Below are 17,474 nucleotides of genomic sequence, written 5' to 3'. Positions count from 1 at the left end.
CCGTTCTTGAGAGCCAAGAGATTCGCAGAATCTTCGTTTCCATCAACTCGAATGATCCATTCATTTGAGAAATCCGTGGCAGTGTCGCTTCCATCATGTTCAATGTAGAAGCCAAATTCGTTCCCCACAATGCCATTAAATTTGGAGCACAGAAGGAGGAGGTAAACGGCTAGGAAATACTGCACCATGATCGAAGTTCAGGGTCAAGTCCAAGAAGATATTAGACTATTGAAAACATGATTGGGCCTTTTGACATTCTACTTAGACCATTAGCACTTGTGCTTGTCACTTTTGGTGTTGATTCACTGTCAGCTATTGGTGGATCAAGTAACTTGAAAAATCTGGTCCACTGTAAGTGATCAGCACAGAGTGGAAAGGATGACTATAACTTGGAACAATCTCAATTTACAGTTTACTTTTGTTGTCTATTGTCAGACAAGAACCATTTATATAGTTGCTTTGGAGTAGAGTAGCAAAGTAAGTTTTAAAACGAATTCATTTTAATCTCTAACAACAAGTTAAAATCTATGAATGTCTATTAAATCTATGAAAACCTATTCAATCTACCAATTTCATTAAAAGGTGCTTGTAATTCATCAAATTTATGCTTCTAATCAAATTGAATTAATTGAAGTCAGTTCCTTTCTACAACAAGATATTAATTGATCCTTTAAGTCACTTTTTCAAAGAGAAAATTCGAAGGTTCTAGTTTTGTTAGTCTCAAAAACAGATGCGGTCCATAATCAAGCAATCCCTGTAATAGTTGGCAGAAGATAAGGATGACAAGTAACCTAAAGGTTTCCTTCCATGTGAAAACACTTGTTCCCAAAAAATAGTAAACGAGCGAATGAACCTTTTTTGACAATGTATCCTATGTCAATTACATAAAAGAATGTTTTACGAACCCGGCTTTGAAACTTTCTTGCCATTTTATAATAAGGGATGTTTTGTGATTTTGATAGAATTTACTTATTTTGTTTTCATCAGTGTTTCAACCATTTTCATATTTAATCACCCCTTGTCATGCTTCGTATGTCTTTGGAAATCCAAGGAAAATTGCCAGTATTATCTATTTTTAGAAAATGCATTGCTCAATATCTGTGGCTTTAGCATCAGGGGCTTGCCAAAGACACTGGAATTTGATGAGATTAATTTTCTAAAGCAAATAAAAAACCGCGACGAAAACGGTTGGAAATAAAAGGTTTTATGTGCTGAACTAAGAATTATTTAAAAGTCGGTGCGTGAAAAAGTGTCATGTGGGTGAGAATGTAATTGTAATTTGTCATTGAAAAAAGCTGAATTACATTGAAACAAATATAATTAATCAAAATTACGATAACTCTGACTTCAAACGTAATTGATTGCAATTTTATGACAATGTAATTACAGGTACAATTTACATTAGCATAAATATGCTCTTAAAGACTGTTTGCATGTCCAAGTCATGACGCGGGTCAACGAGGCAGAAAAACCCTTCCTTTGTTAAATTTTCGAGGAAAAATGAAGGGGAGATTCATTTCGATTTATCACTAATCCTCGTTGGTCGAAGGCCACACTACTCACACCAACGAAAATTGTGCTCCTTTTGCAGGGACAGTACTTACGTACGGTATATGAAGTCCTGAGTAGAGTGAGGTCATAAGTCAACGAACAAACACTTTTAAAAGGCTCTTATGCAAACTGTTAGCATAACTGGATAAGATACGAGACAACCCAACCATACAGATCCAAGTCAGCATGCAGTAAATAAGAGAGCAACAAAAAACGCGGAACAAAACTTGCACGATGCAACAAAACCTCTCCGTTTGATCAATTTTCTGAAATGAACTTAGAACCATGGCCGAAATTGGTGCTTTAATAAGGAAACAGCAGAGCAAATTTGTGGAGACTCTGGCCAAGAAGTCTCATTTTTCCATGTCTGAAGTCGATGGCTTGCTCTCTGTGTACAGGAAACTCTCCGAAGGTCTTGAGGTAGACCGTATGGATCGAACCCGTTTTCGAGAGTTCCTTCACAACGCTTTCGATATGACGGATGATATTTTGTTGGACCGAATTTTCAAACGCTTTGACGCGGATAACGATGGATATGTGAGCCGAGAAGAGTGGGTGTACGGCTTGAGTGTGTTTCTAAAAGGTTTGGCACAGGGTTTAGCGCATCGTTAACTAGAAACATTAGGCTGCAATACAATTCCAACTAACTCGTCCCTTTTTTATTGCCCACAATAAGGAGAATGATTCATTTCAAGTTAATTTGCAGTTTTTAAAGTAATTGGCAACGAAAATGCTTGGAAGAGATTTGTCACAGGCTACTGGATTTAATTTTTTAATCCATGTTGCTCTAGTGACCTTCGTCCAATCATCAAAAGATGAAATTCCACAATAATGCTCATTGCTTCTCTTTTGATCAAGAGCACAAAACGTTTAAATGTTAAGATTAAGACATTGTGGCTCATGATTTGTTAACAACTTCATTTTTTTAATCTATAGAGTTGGCAGCTTAGAAATATTTATCAAAAGACGAGACGCAGATCATTTCAATCGTCATACGAAAGTGAAACAATCATACTTTACAAATGTCAAAAAACGAATACATTACATCAGACACAGATCCAATTTAAACTTTCTAAAATTTTCCAGATAACTTTTGCTTTGAGTTTTACATACAAGTCGGAACAAATACGAATTCTCAGTAAGAATAATTCCAGATTTCCTTATCTCGCAGCGTTCAAAAAAGATTATTTATGTTTCTCAAAAAAATGAATTATCGATTTTACGTACAATACACATTTCTTCTCTCTGTGTTTCTCTCAAGGCAATGAGGATCAACACATCGAGTACTGCTTCGATATCTACGATCTCAATAGTGACGGTTTCATCAGCCGAGAAGAGATGCTCAATATGCTCAAAACCTGTCTGGGTCGCCAAGGTCTGGAGGAGGATCAAGACGAAGGAGTAAAAGTACGGTTAAATAGTATACTTGAGGCTAAATCCTTGAGGATCTTAGTGTATTATAAAGTACTTTCTCTGAGTACAAGTAACTCGAAGAGTCGCCTAAAATATATCACTTTTTGGTAATCAATGCGTCCAGCCACGGACTTCTAGAAATTTGGACTGGAAACGAGCTTCCCGGCAAATCGGCCTGCTCTTGGTCATAGCCACTCTGAGCAACTTTTCGAATTAAAGCAATAAAATAAGACACCTAGATCTCTTCAATTAACGTTAGGTCAATTTTCTATCATTTACATGCAAAGTCGATCGAAGTTATGTTGTCAAAAGCTTGTGAGGGCGAAAATTCAAATTTTATGCAGTGTTTACTACAAACCTTTGAACATGTCTCCTGAGTTTCCTAAGCATAGGTTTGGGCTCAAACTTGGCTGAGTTCATCTATTTAACAAGACCTTGTGGTCGTACGAAGTGCTTATTTGGATTAAGATGAGCGGTTTAGGAGATAGGATATTTTTGCTTCCGTTTGCAGTCCATATCTCTAGAAGTCTGTGGTCCAGCCAAACGCCCGAGTCATCAAATAAGAGAGTGAGAATTTCCGTGGAAATGGACGTGCTCTCAATGTCTCCTATGGGGGAAATTTTTGTCGCCCGATAGTTCCCCCCCCCCCTTTTTCTTACGTTGCTAGTTCCCTCATTTATCCCTCGCTCAATCTTCGACTTTGGGGCCAATTTTCAGGATTTGATTGAAATGACTCTGAGGAAGATGGACATAGACAAAGATGGTCGGATCTCGGAATCTGATTGGACACAGACAATCAAGGCCGAGCCTTTGATGTTGGAGGCCTTTGGACCATGTTTGCCCCAGAGAAATGCCGGAGAGATCTTTCTCGAGAAGTGCAGAGAGGCGGATTGACTCACTATATACAATATTACACACATACATTTCCACCCACGACTCTTACTACTTTAATACTTATCAAACTTGGTCCAATAAAGACATTGCTACTTCGCCTATCTTTTCGGGAGTGATTGGGCCCTTTAAGGCAACGTGGTCATTAGGCGCTTCTTCATCGACAAACCGTCTTAAGCAATCTGGATCATTACGGATCATCAATGGCTGCCAGGGCTAATAAAGCAACCATTGAAAATGTCGACATTGAAAGCTAAGTATATCAATGCATACTCTATACAATTTAGAAAGTCAATCCCTTTGGAAGCTCAGTCATAACTTCACAATGGCTGAAGAGCAGGACATTTTTTTATGTGAGTGATAGTGGGAAATGGCCGTCAGAAAAGTCATCCCTCGGCTTCTTGTGTTGATTGTCATTATCCTTTCTATTAGAGGCTTCATTTTTCGACTCCATTCTTTTGGGTATGAATGGCAAGGTTTTTCGGTAGTTATTGGTTCCATTCATTCTCGTTGTTGTTGTTGTTGTTGTATTGTGTCTAGGCCCGGAAATGGATCTAAAGGGGACGGTAAAGATCCCATCATTCTTCAGGAAAGGCTAAATCACACCATATTCTTCAACTTCAAGGCCAGAGCTAAAGCCTTCATAGGTGGGCCACATGTCACCCTCACCACAATAGCGGACACCAATTTCCTTCATCACATTGTGCCAATGGTCCAACGCTGGAATGGACCCATATCCCTGTGTGTTTTCGCTCCGGGTAGGTACCTTCAATAACAAAGTTGCGCCTCAATCAGTTGAGAATCAATGAATGCTTGATGGCACCTGGACGGCTGATTTTTACATTTATCAGGTGATCATTTTGACTTGGCCGTGCGACAGATTCAGTGGCTTGTGTCTTGTTCCAATACTTCGTTGGTGCACGATTGGGTCTCGTTCCACTTTGTGTTCCCCAAAGCCTTGGGTCCAAACAAAATCTTCAAGTGGAACAACATTCCCGAAAAGGGAGAAGACCCTTGCTTCGCGTATGATGTTCGCAAGGGCGAAACGACAAACATCGTTACCTATAAGCAACGTTCGGCCCTGGTGTTCCCAATTAATCTGCTTCGGAACATTGCCATGGAGGGAGTTGCTCTAGAACTTTTCGGCTCAAATCAGTTTGTGTTCCCATGTGACATTGAAATGATCCCTAGTCCGAATTTGGCCACTAAATTCGAGGCCTTGATTGAAAGGATGGACTTGTCTGATCGAGAGCAAAGAGTGGCCTTTCTCTTGCCAGAATTCGAGATCAAGGCTGGCGAGGCTTTACCCGCGAACAAAACGACATTATTGCACGAAATGAGAAGGACCAAGAACGTGGTCATGTTTCATCAGAAAACCACCGGAATGCTCCACGTGATCCCATCTATGATGGACTGGATCGGGACTCCAGAACGCGATGGTAATGTCAAGCACTCCATTCTCGACGGGTTATTGGCCCATTTTCAAAAAAAAAAAAAAGATAAAGCCATAAAAATATTGAAACCAAGGGATGAAGATTGAATACCGTAGAGAATTCAAGATAGGCGCCCCATAATATCATGCATTGACTGCCCACGGCATTGTTTCTCCTCGAAGAAATTGAAGCGTTATTTCCTCATTCTTGGCCTCTGCACTGAATATGAAACACTGTCTGTCTGGTTTTGGCCAGTTCACTTTCCACTTGACTGTTTTGCTACATTGAGTTGTTTCTTTCGGGGTTAAGGCGTACTGTACTTCATCCGAGACGATTCCAAAGTTTCCAGCCACAAGTTTCTGGCGAAGGCAGGAGGCAGGAGGCAGACCTATTGTTGCTTTTGGAAATAAAAGGCAAACTTTATTACTTTATTGAGCAAACACACTTCCTGCTTTCTGGTCCCGATAGATTCAAATTTGGAGCTCTTACCCAAGCTCGAAGGACCAATTCCGGGTCGATGGGAGCCGTTATTTATTATCAGACAAGATATCATGCCGCACTTTGACGAAAGATTGACATGGGAGACGAAATCCGACAAGGTCCTTTTGGCAAGTATCGTGAAAAAAAGAACTATCGTATCTTCATGAATGACGAAATTGTCACGATAATTTCTTTCTGTTCGTAGATGATAAAGATGTGCTTCTTGGGAATTCAATTTCGAACATTGAGCAACGCATTCTCAACTCATAAGGGAATTAAAACCGCATCAGACTTAGTTCCAAACCAACCCTCTAAAGGCTCGGGTCGTTTAGTTGGCCAAATTCTAAATGAATACGAGGCATTATTCGGGAAGAATGGGAGAAAACGCTGTCGAGAATCCAACTCGAAACAATCGCAAGACCAATGGACAGCTCTAAGAAAGGCTCTTGCGTCAAAACCGTGAAATGAATGAAAGGCCAAGCCTTCCTAAAAGATATGCTTAGCACAGCAACAATGATAAAAAGGAGGCATGTTTTCCCGTTTGAAACGTGTCTAGATGTCTACGTAAGACTTGTTCAGAGATAGATTTTCTCCTCGTGTTGTCCTCCACTCTTCCGAGATCGTACTAGAACGATAATTTCAATCGGAAACAAACATCAGATCTTATCACGTTGTCGATAATTAATTGACCCGATTGGGAACGACGAAGATGTGCCTCAAGCTTTGGTATAACGGAGAAGAAACCACGAAGAAATGACGTCGAAGCGAGAACTCGTTTTGAGACAAAGTGTTATATGAATTCTCGTTTAACTTTGACCTCCCCAATTTCTTTAGACTGCAACTAGAATTTTCTTGTCAATCGCTCGCTGGGGTATTAAGAGCATCTTGTAGCTCTACTTATTCATCAGTAACAAATCGGTGGCCCAACAAGTCAGTTCTCTTCTCTTATTGGAAATTTTATATACATCTAAGTTTGAAAACATGGGACAGAAGGATCTCACTTGGGATGAGCTCATTGCTCGATTGGTGGAAATCTTCGAGCAAGAAACGGTGAACATCGAGGAAGTGGAAGAAGTCATGGCCTTGTACACATCCAAAAGACAGGACTGGAAGAAATTCGCCAAGCACGACAAATACAAGTACACACGGAATCTGGTCCATGAAGGCAATGGAAAGTTCAACTTGATGCTCCTCTGCTGGGCTGAGGGTAACCAAAGTGCCATCCACGACCACGCCAATGCTCATTGCTTCGTCAAAATCCTCGAAGGAACCCTTAGAGAAGTGAGTATCAGGACTGGCTATTTGTACCCTGAGGACGTGCAGCTGTTTTATCGAGACTGTATTCTGCAAAGTACACCCGAATGCAACTTGTTAATTTTTTAAAGCACCTTTGTATTGAAAAGTCGTGATGAATCGTTTTCAAAGTTGGTAGATTGTCAAATTATTGGCTTTGGTTGATCAGACTCTCCCGAAATGAAGTATGCCTTTTTGGTTCAAAAGTGCTGACGTAGTTGCCTTTTTCAATTCATATTGCTCCCTTCAAGCACGAGTCCAAGTTCCAACTTTTTTTTGGCCTTTTTCACATCTCTGTTCATCATGAAATATCCATCAAAAAGTCTCTTTCCTCCTTTCCAAAAGAAGCCGAACCTTCTTTTATCCTCTGTTGATATTTCATCCCGAATGGAGTGGAAAGTTGACAAATGAACTTTCTTGCCCCCCGCCTCATTCAATTTACTCCCCATTCATTACAGACGCGTTATCACTGGCCCGACGAATGTCAAAGCGGGGATGGCAGCATGATGGAAAAGTCCCATTCAGACGCAAAGGTCAATGACGTGACCTACATGAGTGATCAGTTGGGTCTTCATCGAATGGAGAATCCCAGTCACAGCAGCACCGCAGTCTCACTTCATCTGTATTCGCCGCCTTTTCAGAGTTGTCAAGTATGTGTGATAGACAGACATTGTCCTAAGTGCATGCTTTCAATGGGCAAAACTTTACCTACTTTATGTAAGATGAGCTAAAGGCTGAGGGAACCAAAGCGAGTCTTAAGGAACAAGGAGTAAGACAGCTGAACAGGGTGACCATTAATGAACGTGTTCTTTCCAGATCTTTGACGAGAGAACGGGTGGAAAGATGAGGTGTCCAATGACTTTCTGGAGCAAGTACGGAGAGAAAGTCAACAATCGACCTAACAAACAGAGCTCGAAATGTTAAATGTAATAAAAAGCCGGGTTTGTTTTATTCTGCCGTCCTATTGATCAGAATTGAAGGTAACTCTTGTGGCGGGCCGGAAGATGCAATATTTTCAAACGTTTCGTGTACCTTTATTTGAAAGTTTTCAATGGAGTAGATTTCATTTTCGATTATTGATCCGCATTGAAATCGAGTTGTACTTGTGATTAATGATTCAAGAGTATAAATGCGAGACGAGTTTGGCAAATGCTCGTTCAGGGACTGTGAAAAGCTGATCATACGATCAAATCACGTGGTGGAAGTTTTGAAATAAAAAAAGGCGGAAATTGAATGAATGAAAAATGCGGAATCAGAGAAATAAAACAAGGTACATTTGAAACACAGCTTCCTCAAATTCATTTTGGCTATTACACAAATCAGAAGAAAAGGTCAGTACTAAGAGGCGTTTTCAAAACTTCGGCAATGTTTTCTCAAAGAATGAATCTGTTGGGGTTGTGGTGTGGGCAAACATTTTTCTTAGAACTGTGTCTCAGAGCTCATATTTCTATTTTGTTTTTCTCGAATAGAATTAACAAGCAACGTACTGGGTTCCAAATGCTGCAAAGCAGAACTCGAATAGGCTTGGTCGTAATCAAGTCTAATGCCAGATTTAGATATTGAACAAAAGGTGCATATCGAGTAAACTTTGTCATTTCTTTTGATTCTTGAGACTTGCTAGATTCCATAACCAAGTTACTTATTTCTTATTCAAAGGATATTGTTTCATACCTTAATGGCTTTCGCCTTTGTGAAGTCTTGGCTTCTGCCCTATCAAGATCGTGTATTTGAATGAAATCGATGAAAAACTGGATTGTTCCGTAACTGAAAGTGTTCTTGGTACTTCTTCAATGCAGCAATTATTCGACGAATTCAACCACTTAGGAACAAAAAATCCGTTTTTAAGCGAACAAAACACTAAGCCGATTGTTTTGTTGGCAGTTGCTAGGAAGTCGGTGAAAATTGCATTTTGTAGTAATTAACCTACAAACAATACATAATGAAGCTGCTTTTAAAATAATTCTTATTCAATGTAATTGCCACATTCCAATTACACTGTAGGCAATACAATACCTAAAACTGGATATATTATTTCTAACTTATTTTTTAGGGGACATCCATTTTCCACAATGTTTCTCATGAGACATGTCAATTCATGGTGTATTTTGTCGTACTCAATTATCGTATGGTACATGGAAATAGTGAAAGACTATAAATAAGGTATCCAATAAAATGGGTACAAAATTCACTGAAGACAACATCCGTTAAAGGCTCATTGCCAACGTTTCTACTAGGCATGTCTAATTAATTTAGTCTTTGAAAAACCTGATAATAATCAACTTTGACCTATCAACAGATGATCCATTAAATGAATGAAAAATATTAGGAAGATGCACAAACTATAGATATATTGATTTTTCAAAGTATGGCTTGTTCGTGACCCATGCAATAATTGATAAAATTCAACGCGAACCTCTCGATGAAGTTGCGTGATATTGGGTCGTTCATTCTTCCAAACTTTAAGGGAATTTGCCCCAAAATCTCCAACTTTAGCTTGAACTGCAAAAACATGACTTATATTGATAAAAAGATTATTTCTTGTAGTCCGAGCTAAAGAAGGAGATTTTTGGCAAACTGCCTCTGTGGTTAGAAATGAGCCAATTGAACAATGGACAAGTCAAAGAAAAGAGAGACTAGCCATCCTGTTAGACCTTTTCCATCACCCAAAACGACCTTTACATGTTTTTGAAAACGATCAGCATCAGGTGCCTTTCGTAACTTGGGGTTGAGGTGAGTATGACGAAACTCGAAGTGCATCTGCGTCGGATTACGAAAAGTTTGTGTTCATTCCCGACTGACTGCCTCTGCTCCTAACGTAACAAGTGGCAAAGAAGCGGGAATACTCCTTCATGGAACATCTGCTATCACCGATGCATTCATTGATTGCTTAACAAACTTTAGGAATAACCTTGAGGCGAGCTTCACAAATCGGGAATGGTTGTTGTTTGTTCCTTGGATATTTGATGCATCAATAAAAAGAGGGAAACACTCGTTTCCAATCTTGATACGTGAGGAAGCAGTAACGGCTTAGCAACAATCATGAAGATATGGTATGAAGTGGGGTTCTTGTTCCAGAATCCAGATGCAAGTGGAAACGAAAAACTAGGTCTGACTAAATTATTTCAATTCTTCTGACACAAAACATTTGTCTTTCAAATCTCAAAAGCTTTCCCAAACCTCTTCATAGAGACCGACAGACGTGGTTGGCAAACTTTGATCGCATACCTTGTGAGGAGAGTGGCTCAAAGAATAGGGACCAGATTTGTTAGAACTGGGTCAGGGATATTTCTCTTCATAGTAAGAGGAATGAGTCAGCTGTTTCTGGGTCCTGATTTCAAAGGATGTGTTCCCTCATACAGTGTCTATTGTTCAACATAACACTACATACTCCCTCAAATATACCAGGGAACATATTCATTGTTTAAGCTAGCACACAACCAATGCTCCAAGAACACGAGGTTCAAGAGGGTTGGTAGATTCGGGTCTGTGTTCAAGTGGATAACTTTTCTTTTCATCCTTTTCTTCTCGCTCTTTCTCATTTTCACCAGGTTTTTTTGTGGAAGACTTTTCCAGTTCAACCCTCCATACAATGGGTCGGACATTGAGACGACGTCTTCTCGGTCTTTGGCCTGAAGCGACGAAGATATTTACGACTCCGTGCTGATTCCTTAAGTGGGAGCGATTAGCCCTAAATGACTGGTCATACCTTTAGCAGGTTGAGCCCAGAAATTTTCCCAGTTCCAAAATTTGAGTGGAACATATGGAATGCGAGGCGTTATTCGATACAAACCTGTTTGAGCATGGAACAGATTGGGAACAAGAGTTGCCAGAGTGTTCTCGATTGTGGCCTTTCGTTGGTCATGTGTACTTAAGAAAACTTTTCGGCGTAGGTACATCATAAAGTTGGAACAAAACTCGTCCAGGAAAAAGCTCGTGCTTCAATGTTTTCATAGTCATAAATTTAGAGCTAAAAAAGTTATTTGGAAGCCGAATGTTCTTTTCTGATCGCAAGAGAAGGAAAATGAGAAGAGATTTTGGTACTATGTTTGTCATGATCGATCCCGTAAAAGTCCTAAACTAGGCTCATGTCTTGAGATATTCTGATTTAAGCAGCAATGACAGGCATTTTGTGACGAGGAGTGGATAATGTGCAAGCACTTTCATTATCAACAACATGATATGGTGATCAATCCAAAGTTTACCCTTTCAAGTTCCAAGAACTTCACAGAAGAAGTTCACCCGAATAGTATATTTAGAAGATCCGTTCCAAATTACCATGCATCTTACTAAGAAAAAGTACCTTGATTTTGTTCACGTTGTCTTTGTGCTTCATTGTTCTTTTCAACAAAACAACAACCCTGTGAACTTATGATGAGGACAAGCCAATTCATCATATAATTAAGGTCAATCCTAGATTAGAGCTATGAAACGGTTCCATTGACTTATCGTCCTTAGAGGGCGATCTATGGCATGTCCTCACTATACGCCATGCCCATTTGTTGGAACTTACTCCTTCTGTTGATCTGGAAGCATAACCTTCCAATACCAGAAGCAGAATATCTATACAATACCTTTGCTCATCCATCAACTACTGAAGCGTATTGTGTTTGAATGATTCCCAACTTTCTCCTTTGGTTCGTTTCTTGCATGATGAGCCACGGAAGTTGTTTTCGGTCTCATTGCGTTTCCTCTTATCCTTTTTTTGTTTCAAATCACAGTCCAGAAAGTTTCCATCGAATCGACCAAAGTTCTGGCCACGCACCCAAGTGACTCCACCGACGATGGTCCAATGAACTACCACAAACTAGATTCTAGTAAGTTGTGGAAAAATAACAGCACCTGTCATTTCCACAATCAATAATGTGTTGTCAAATCTTGGGCGTTGGAAGCGATTTTCCGCTTTGACCTTTTGTCATTCCTTCAAGGTCTCAAACGGATGGAGGAGGAGGAAAAGCCGTTGAGGGTCACCACACAAATCCAATTAAGGAGTTCGCCATTTGTTTCCCCTCCGCCTGGAACAACCAAGTATTTCAGAACAGACCTACAAAATGATGTACACTTCGTCTTGAAGGCCGACTACCATCACTAATACCAAGCAAGTTTCTACGACACACGCACAAGTCGAGGGTTCGAAAAAAGATGGCACTAATGTGAGCCTGGGGCTCATAAATCTTCAACGACTCGCAAAAACCTACGGTTGATCCCGATGCTTGCTTCTAAGTGGAACAGGGTGATTCAATATCTGCCGGGTCATTGGTTGGCAAATGAATGATCATGAATAATAACAATAATAATCGGGCGATTGTGCCAAACATGACTTAAAGTATTGAATAATAGAGGACAAGGTTTTAAGCTTTCGTATTAACAAGGTTTGAAGATTGGAACAACTCAGTAAAGGCCAAAATTTGAAAAGCGATAGCAATTCCTTTCGCCTATTTTTCACTTGAAATATCCAAAGGACTTTGCAGACACCCCATTGGCCTCTTATGGATGTAAGCAGCTCAAAGAAAGGATTTATTTCGTCGACAAATAGCACAACCATGTTAAACACTCGGCTTCAATGATGTCTGTCTGACTTTGGTAACAATATATATTATTGTTGGTCCAATTGGTTGCACAGTACATACATACACTGTGTCCAAAGAGTGCAAGGTATCGAGCATCCAACAAGGTGAAACGAGGCATCCATATATCAATAACCACGACACCTTTTTTTGCCTTGGTCCATGTGGTGGTCTCTTCGAGTTGCTTTCTCTTGTTGAGAAGTGATGCTTGCTTTCATTGTCCAAGCAAGATTATCCTTGGCATTCAACATATGGGCTGTGCATTCTAATATATATGGGTAATGTGATGCATACACATATAAACATGTAAAGAGATTAAAAGTCCCTCAAAACAAGCCTACGAGAAGCGAGTCGTTTATCCTAAGGCTGGAAAGACCAACCCAGTGCTTACTTGGTGGTCGGTGAAGGCATCTCCTGGGAATCTCCAACCAAGAAACATAAAGACCACTTTGTCGTTGTGACGTTCAAAATATTCATGGTGGTCACAAATCAAGTGGGGGTCCAAGTTGGTTGAAGACCCCGAGCACAAGCCCACGCCTCCTAACCAAGTCATAAACCATTTTTGAACAAAGGAAACGCATGGAGTAGGAAAAGGATGTGAACGAGAAGGAAGTGGGTACACCCAAGGCCGCAAAGGCTGTCTGTCCTCACAAGGCTATGTGGAACACTTTGAGTCTAGTTGGTGAGTCCCAATCCCCGATGGTCACACGCCGCCGACGTTGTCGATTCCACCCTCTTATCAGGACAAGAAATGGCTTTGGCCTTTGTTGTGGGGTTTGTTGGTCCTTTTGAAATGAGCCAAACTTCTGACAGAGTGAAGGGCCCTCCCAAGGACACCATAAAGGGACTAGACGGACAGACAGAAAAGGAAAGAGGACATTCCTGCTCCTCCTGAAGTCTGTCAATGGATTGTGATACGCCCAATGGGCAAAAATATGAGATCCTCTTAAGTGGAAGTGACAAAGTCGAGTGGATCTATTCCCTGCTTCTACGTAGACGAGTACGTATATGAGACCTATGGAAGCGCAATTTGGATCAGATATGACAAAAGTGACATTTGGAACATGTTAGCCCTATCGCGGGAACCTCTGTCATGCCACATACATACTTGAATTGTGACTGAAGTCGAGATAATCCACTCAGTCCGCTCAGGTTCGAACTGAATGCTTTTAGTTATATTAAAGGTCAAGCCATAGCCATCGTTACTCGACAAATTCCACGCCCAATTTTGATTTTGATCCCCCATCATATCGTCAAAGGCCACGTGAGAAAGCCAAAGAGCCAATCTTAGACACAATCACATTCACTCACGCACTCATCGCAAATGAAGCTATCCTGGAACTGACCAGCCTTTCCACGACTGAAGTGGCGGTCCCTTGGGGCAATTCATAGAATGAGGACTCTCTAAATTCCATGCACAGCACATAAACCATTGTTTATCACCCTATTAAGTTCTCTTCATTCCATCGAGGACAAGAAAAATTGGCCCCAAAGCGAGGACACCAAGACACAAGGAATTGTCTAGTCAGTTCACATTTGGTCCACAGGAAGTGTTGACATATCTCGATTTCAACATGAAATCAGTTCCCCTTTCCCCTACAAAAAAGGGATTCTTGACATGATGATCTGTGAACAAGCACTCTCTGAGATCGATAGTAAAGGGAAGGAGGTCGCTCACGTTGATTATTTTAGCACATAAAAAGGACCTTAAATTGAATTACATCATTACCCACCATCCACCATGTGATCAAAAGAGCTGATGCGAAAGATATGACGATACGGCTCAGTTGTCATGTGAACCAATTGAACCAAAAGGATTTGATGGGCAAGGCCAGGCGACCAAGTTCATATTTTTCGACAAGTTCATGTTGATCTTTCTTACGTGAACGCTTAACTTTGAGACAATGGGGAGAGGTGAATGTGAATAATTTCTTGACTTGGGGAAAAGGTCAGTCAGGCTCATGTTTTTGATTACTGCTTCATTGCCACCCCTGTATTATCATTAAGTTGATTTGTTAAAGCCTAGAACCTTACAGCGACATTTCTTGACATCCCTGAATGAGCAAACCTGGTCTCTTTGGGAAAAGCAGCACTATTCATTCCAATCCTTCCTCCAAATGACTCTGAAGAGGAAATGTATTCCTTAACCGCAAACAGTTCTTAAGGCCTGTGGTTAACATCTCTTGCTGTTCCTTGACCCGGTTCTGTGTGTCCCACTAATGACAGCCAAGCATTTCGAGTCATTATCTTTAAACCTTCGTAAATCTTGACGATATTTTGTCACGCCCTTTGGGCAAAACGGGGAGGTAGGAAAGAGGAAAGTTTTTTATTTAACAAGAGAGATGTGAGCATTAAATGTTATCTGTTGAAAGGATGTTTGCTGGATGTAGTTTGGGACAATGTCCCCCAGATCAACAAATGCTGCTATACTAAGGAGAGCGATCCCAACTTCCCAATTCCCACCCCTTCCTTCTCTTTGTTCCGTCCTCTTTTTGACTCCCTTCACCCTCCCTCTCTTTTTGGTGGACCAAGTAGTGTAGACTTATATTTGTGAACTAAGTGGAGATGGACCATCTTCCTCTAGAAACTTTTTCTAGACCCCCATGAACTAAGATAAATGGGGTTTCATTTCAAATAAGAGAGGCCTCATTGATCTAGAAAGATCTCATGGGGGGAGGGGAGAAAGTTGATCCCCGGGAAAGTCGAAAAAGTGGTTCCATGTCCTCGAGTAGGATCCGTGCTAGTAACGACTTGTAATCTTGCCCAATCTCAGTTCGATGTAAAAACACAAAACAATCCCACTTGAGTTTTGGGTATTTTTTTGGATTGATGTGAAAAACCCAGTTCTTGATAGCTTGTTAACGATTCCATTGTAATCAACATGTGATTTGGACATTGGTTGGAATGAAGCATTAAAAACTAGTTCTTTTGCTTCTTGTGAAAGGGAAACTAACGTATGTTTACTCTTACTAAAGCACGATGTTAGCATTCATGTAATTGATTTTGTGACAAAGGGAAATGGATTCGATTTTCTATTTTATCTTTTCATGACCTGCAATACTGGAAAGGATAAAAAGATAACTAACATCCTGTATGAATGATAAATTTAGTACTTGCCTGCATTTTCCATTCTCTAGAGTGCATTCCTGAAGCAAAGAAAATCGTATCTTTACGAAACCAAATGAACAAAAAACTACCCAATTATAGGGTGTTTCTAAAGTAATAGATCCCCCTTCCCCTCAATGTTCAGGGTCATCAGCTTGTTAAAATGTGCGATATTTCCACGATTTCGTTAATCATTATGATAGCAAATCCAGATTGTGCAAACAGACATCCGGTGGCACGTCTCTTTGGTAACACCCTATAGAGAATCCTTGAAAAAAAACCATGTCCGTAAATAAAAATGTGTTTGACCTTGATGTCAAATTCATTTACTCCACTGTCCTTTCATCGCAAACCTCGATACCTCTCCTGTAGTATTAGCTGAATTACGTAAATGACAGTCCCAAACGAACACGAAAAGTTTACTTTCGTGTGTTCCCTTTAGCTCTAGTTCTTTGTTACACCTAATTCTTTCCTTGAACATGACAAAATGACTTGGATCGCCCCTCTGAAAGGTCCACCCCATATTCCGAGGGTCTGCCCGGCAATTAATAAACAATCAAGTTCTCGGTCTCCACCAGATGTGAAAGATAGTATTTACTTCTTACGTTCAATTGCATGGAACACCTTAGACATTAGGCTGTCCATATTTACTAAGGAAGCGCTGAAGAAATAGGGGCCATTTCACGCCCTTGTAATTGACTCCAACTTACATACAATCTAATCGCCATGCTTGTTTTTACTCACTATTCGTACGGATCAATGTGTTCCAGTCGTTTCCGACTGTTCCAAAGGCATGGCGATTTCCAAGGAATTTAGAGACATGATGCACTCTTTGTCTCTCTTGGAAAATCCAACATCATCCAATGGACCCAAAGAGAAGACACGTGTTGGCTGTACTTGGACGAGTCTTCATATTGGGCGCACATTGGTTTCGCTGTGCATTTTTTCTTGCGACAAAAATCTAGGGAGAACATTTTAACTTTGCGTGGAGCATCGCGCAAAGTCTTCTCAACTTCGTGCATAAACTAAGCGAAAGTTCGTTTTGGGAATTGAAGCCAAAAATTGCCTTCAAATAAATCGTTAGAAAATGTCTTTTTGTTCCTTAGAGAGAACTTACCCACTGGCCCAGGTCGGTGGTCCCACATTCGCAAAAAGGAAAGAAAAACGGTCCGTTCCGGTCCCCCCTGCATTTTACCTAGATTTCTATCGCACTTTAGATGACCACCGAGTCCTTTAGGGGGTAATTTGGGAAAACATCTTATTTATGAAAAGACCATGATATTCAAACTAATATCTAACTTTTCTCATTCTCCCTGTACAAATGAAAGCTAATCTCCATCACCCATGGGGAGGCCGTCATCGATTATAGTGTGACTTAGTAAGTGCATCTGCAGGGGCCATTAAACCTGCTCGAAAACAAAGGTGCTTGCCAAACATAAACGCTTTTCAAGAGGAAAAAGACCAAACAAACTCAATGGTTCAAAATTGAGTGCAAGTAGCTGAAGGAACTCAAGAGGCTCTTCCTGGTCCACTTGGAATCTCTTGAGCCTCGATGTTTATGTGCGTACGCGACCAATGTATTCCGTCCATATCAAGCTAGTCCTGGTCTGATTATGGCCTGGTTTTCCTCGCGGCAAATCCTGCGAGGCTCGTGACAAGCCCGCTTTGAGGTTCGCTGATGACGGCCTCACAAGGAACAAGTTCCCTTTCGTGGAGTCCGTGAGTTCCAATCGTATTCAGTAAG

The 17,474-nt window shown here is 40.6% G+C and overlaps 4 protein-coding genes across 4 annotated transcripts in view; 3 read left to right on the top strand and 1 right to left on the bottom strand.

The window, feature by feature from the left end:
* The window catches only part of LOC131879452 (neuroendocrine convertase 1-like), a gene marked incomplete in the record, with an annotated part of 7,412 nt that extends 7,074 nt beyond the window's left edge, over window positions 1-338 (bottom strand). The window contains 1 exon segment of the mRNA XM_059225780.1: window positions 7-338. Within this exon segment, the coding sequence (XP_059081763.1) occupies window positions 7-188 (182 nt within the window).
* A 751-nt stretch (window positions 339-1,089) lies between these two features.
* Window positions 1,090-3,959, top strand: LOC131879336 (calaxin-like). Its single transcript, XM_059225625.1, has 3 exons — window positions 1,090-2,134; window positions 2,813-2,958; window positions 3,682-3,959. The coding sequence occupies exons 1-3, from the start codon at window positions 1,837-1,839 to the stop codon at window positions 3,856-3,858; spliced, it is 621 nt and encodes a 206-aa protein (XP_059081608.1). The 5' UTR covers window positions 1,090-1,836; the 3' UTR covers window positions 3,859-3,959.
* Window positions 3,960-4,319: 360 nt separating this feature from the next.
* On the top strand, window positions 4,320-6,038 carry LOC131879590 (beta-1,4-glucuronyltransferase 1-like). Its single transcript, XM_059225949.1, has 5 exons — window positions 4,320-4,339; window positions 4,396-4,613; window positions 4,707-5,294; window positions 5,757-5,900; window positions 5,974-6,038. Exons 1-5 carry the CDS (start codon window positions 4,320-4,322, stop codon window positions 6,036-6,038), a joined length of 1,035 nt encoding a protein of 344 aa, XP_059081932.1.
* A 465-nt stretch (window positions 6,039-6,503) lies between these two features.
* LOC131879407 (cysteine dioxygenase type 1-like) lies at window positions 6,504-8,343 on the top strand. The gene is made up of 3 exons (XM_059225721.1): window positions 6,504-7,049; window positions 7,520-7,711; window positions 7,878-8,343. Exons 1-3 carry the CDS (start codon window positions 6,750-6,752, stop codon window positions 7,983-7,985), a joined length of 600 nt encoding a protein of 199 aa, XP_059081704.1. The 5' UTR covers window positions 6,504-6,749; the 3' UTR covers window positions 7,986-8,343.
* Window positions 8,344-17,474: the final 9,131 nt, after the last annotated feature.

This window comes from Tigriopus californicus, chromosome 4, assembly GCF_007210705.1.
Source record: "Tigriopus californicus strain San Diego chromosome 4, Tcal_SD_v2.1, whole genome shotgun sequence".
NCBI lineage: Eukaryota > Metazoa > Arthropoda > Copepoda > Harpacticoida > Harpacticidae > Tigriopus > Tigriopus californicus.
Note: the sequence above shows the minus strand (reverse complement) of the source record. Positions and strands in the feature narration are given on the sequence as shown.

Coding starts and splice junctions, on each gene's coding strand:
- LOC131879407 (XM_059225721.1), top strand. CDS start 6,750: ATGGGACAGAAGGATCTCACTTGGGATGAGCTCATTGCTCGATTGGTG. Junction 7,050..7,519: donor TCGAAGGAACCCTTAGAGAA/GTGAGTATCAGG, acceptor CATTCATTACAG/ACGCGTTATCACTGGCCCGA. Junction 7,712..7,877: donor CGCCTTTTCAGAGTTGTCAA/GTATGTGTGATA, acceptor TGTTCTTTCCAG/ATCTTTGACGAGAGAACGGG.
- LOC131879590 (XM_059225949.1), top strand. CDS start 4,320: ATGAATGGCAAGGTTTTTCG. Junction 4,340..4,395: donor ATGAATGGCAAGGTTTTTCG/GTAGTTATTGGT, acceptor TATTGTGTCTAG/GCCCGGAAATGGATCTAAAG. Junction 5,901..5,973: donor CGACAAGGTCCTTTTGGCAA/GTATCGTGAAAA, acceptor TTCTGTTCGTAG/ATGATAAAGATGTGCTTCTT.
- LOC131879336 (XM_059225625.1), top strand. CDS start 1,837: ATGGCCGAAATTGGTGCTTTAATAAGGAAACAGCAGAGCAAATTTGTG. Junction 2,135..2,812: donor CTTGAGTGTGTTTCTAAAAG/GTTTGGCACAGG, acceptor GTTTCTCTCAAG/GCAATGAGGATCAACACATC. Junction 2,959..3,681: donor ATCAAGACGAAGGAGTAAAA/GTACGGTTAAAT, acceptor GCCAATTTTCAG/GATTTGATTGAAATGACTCT.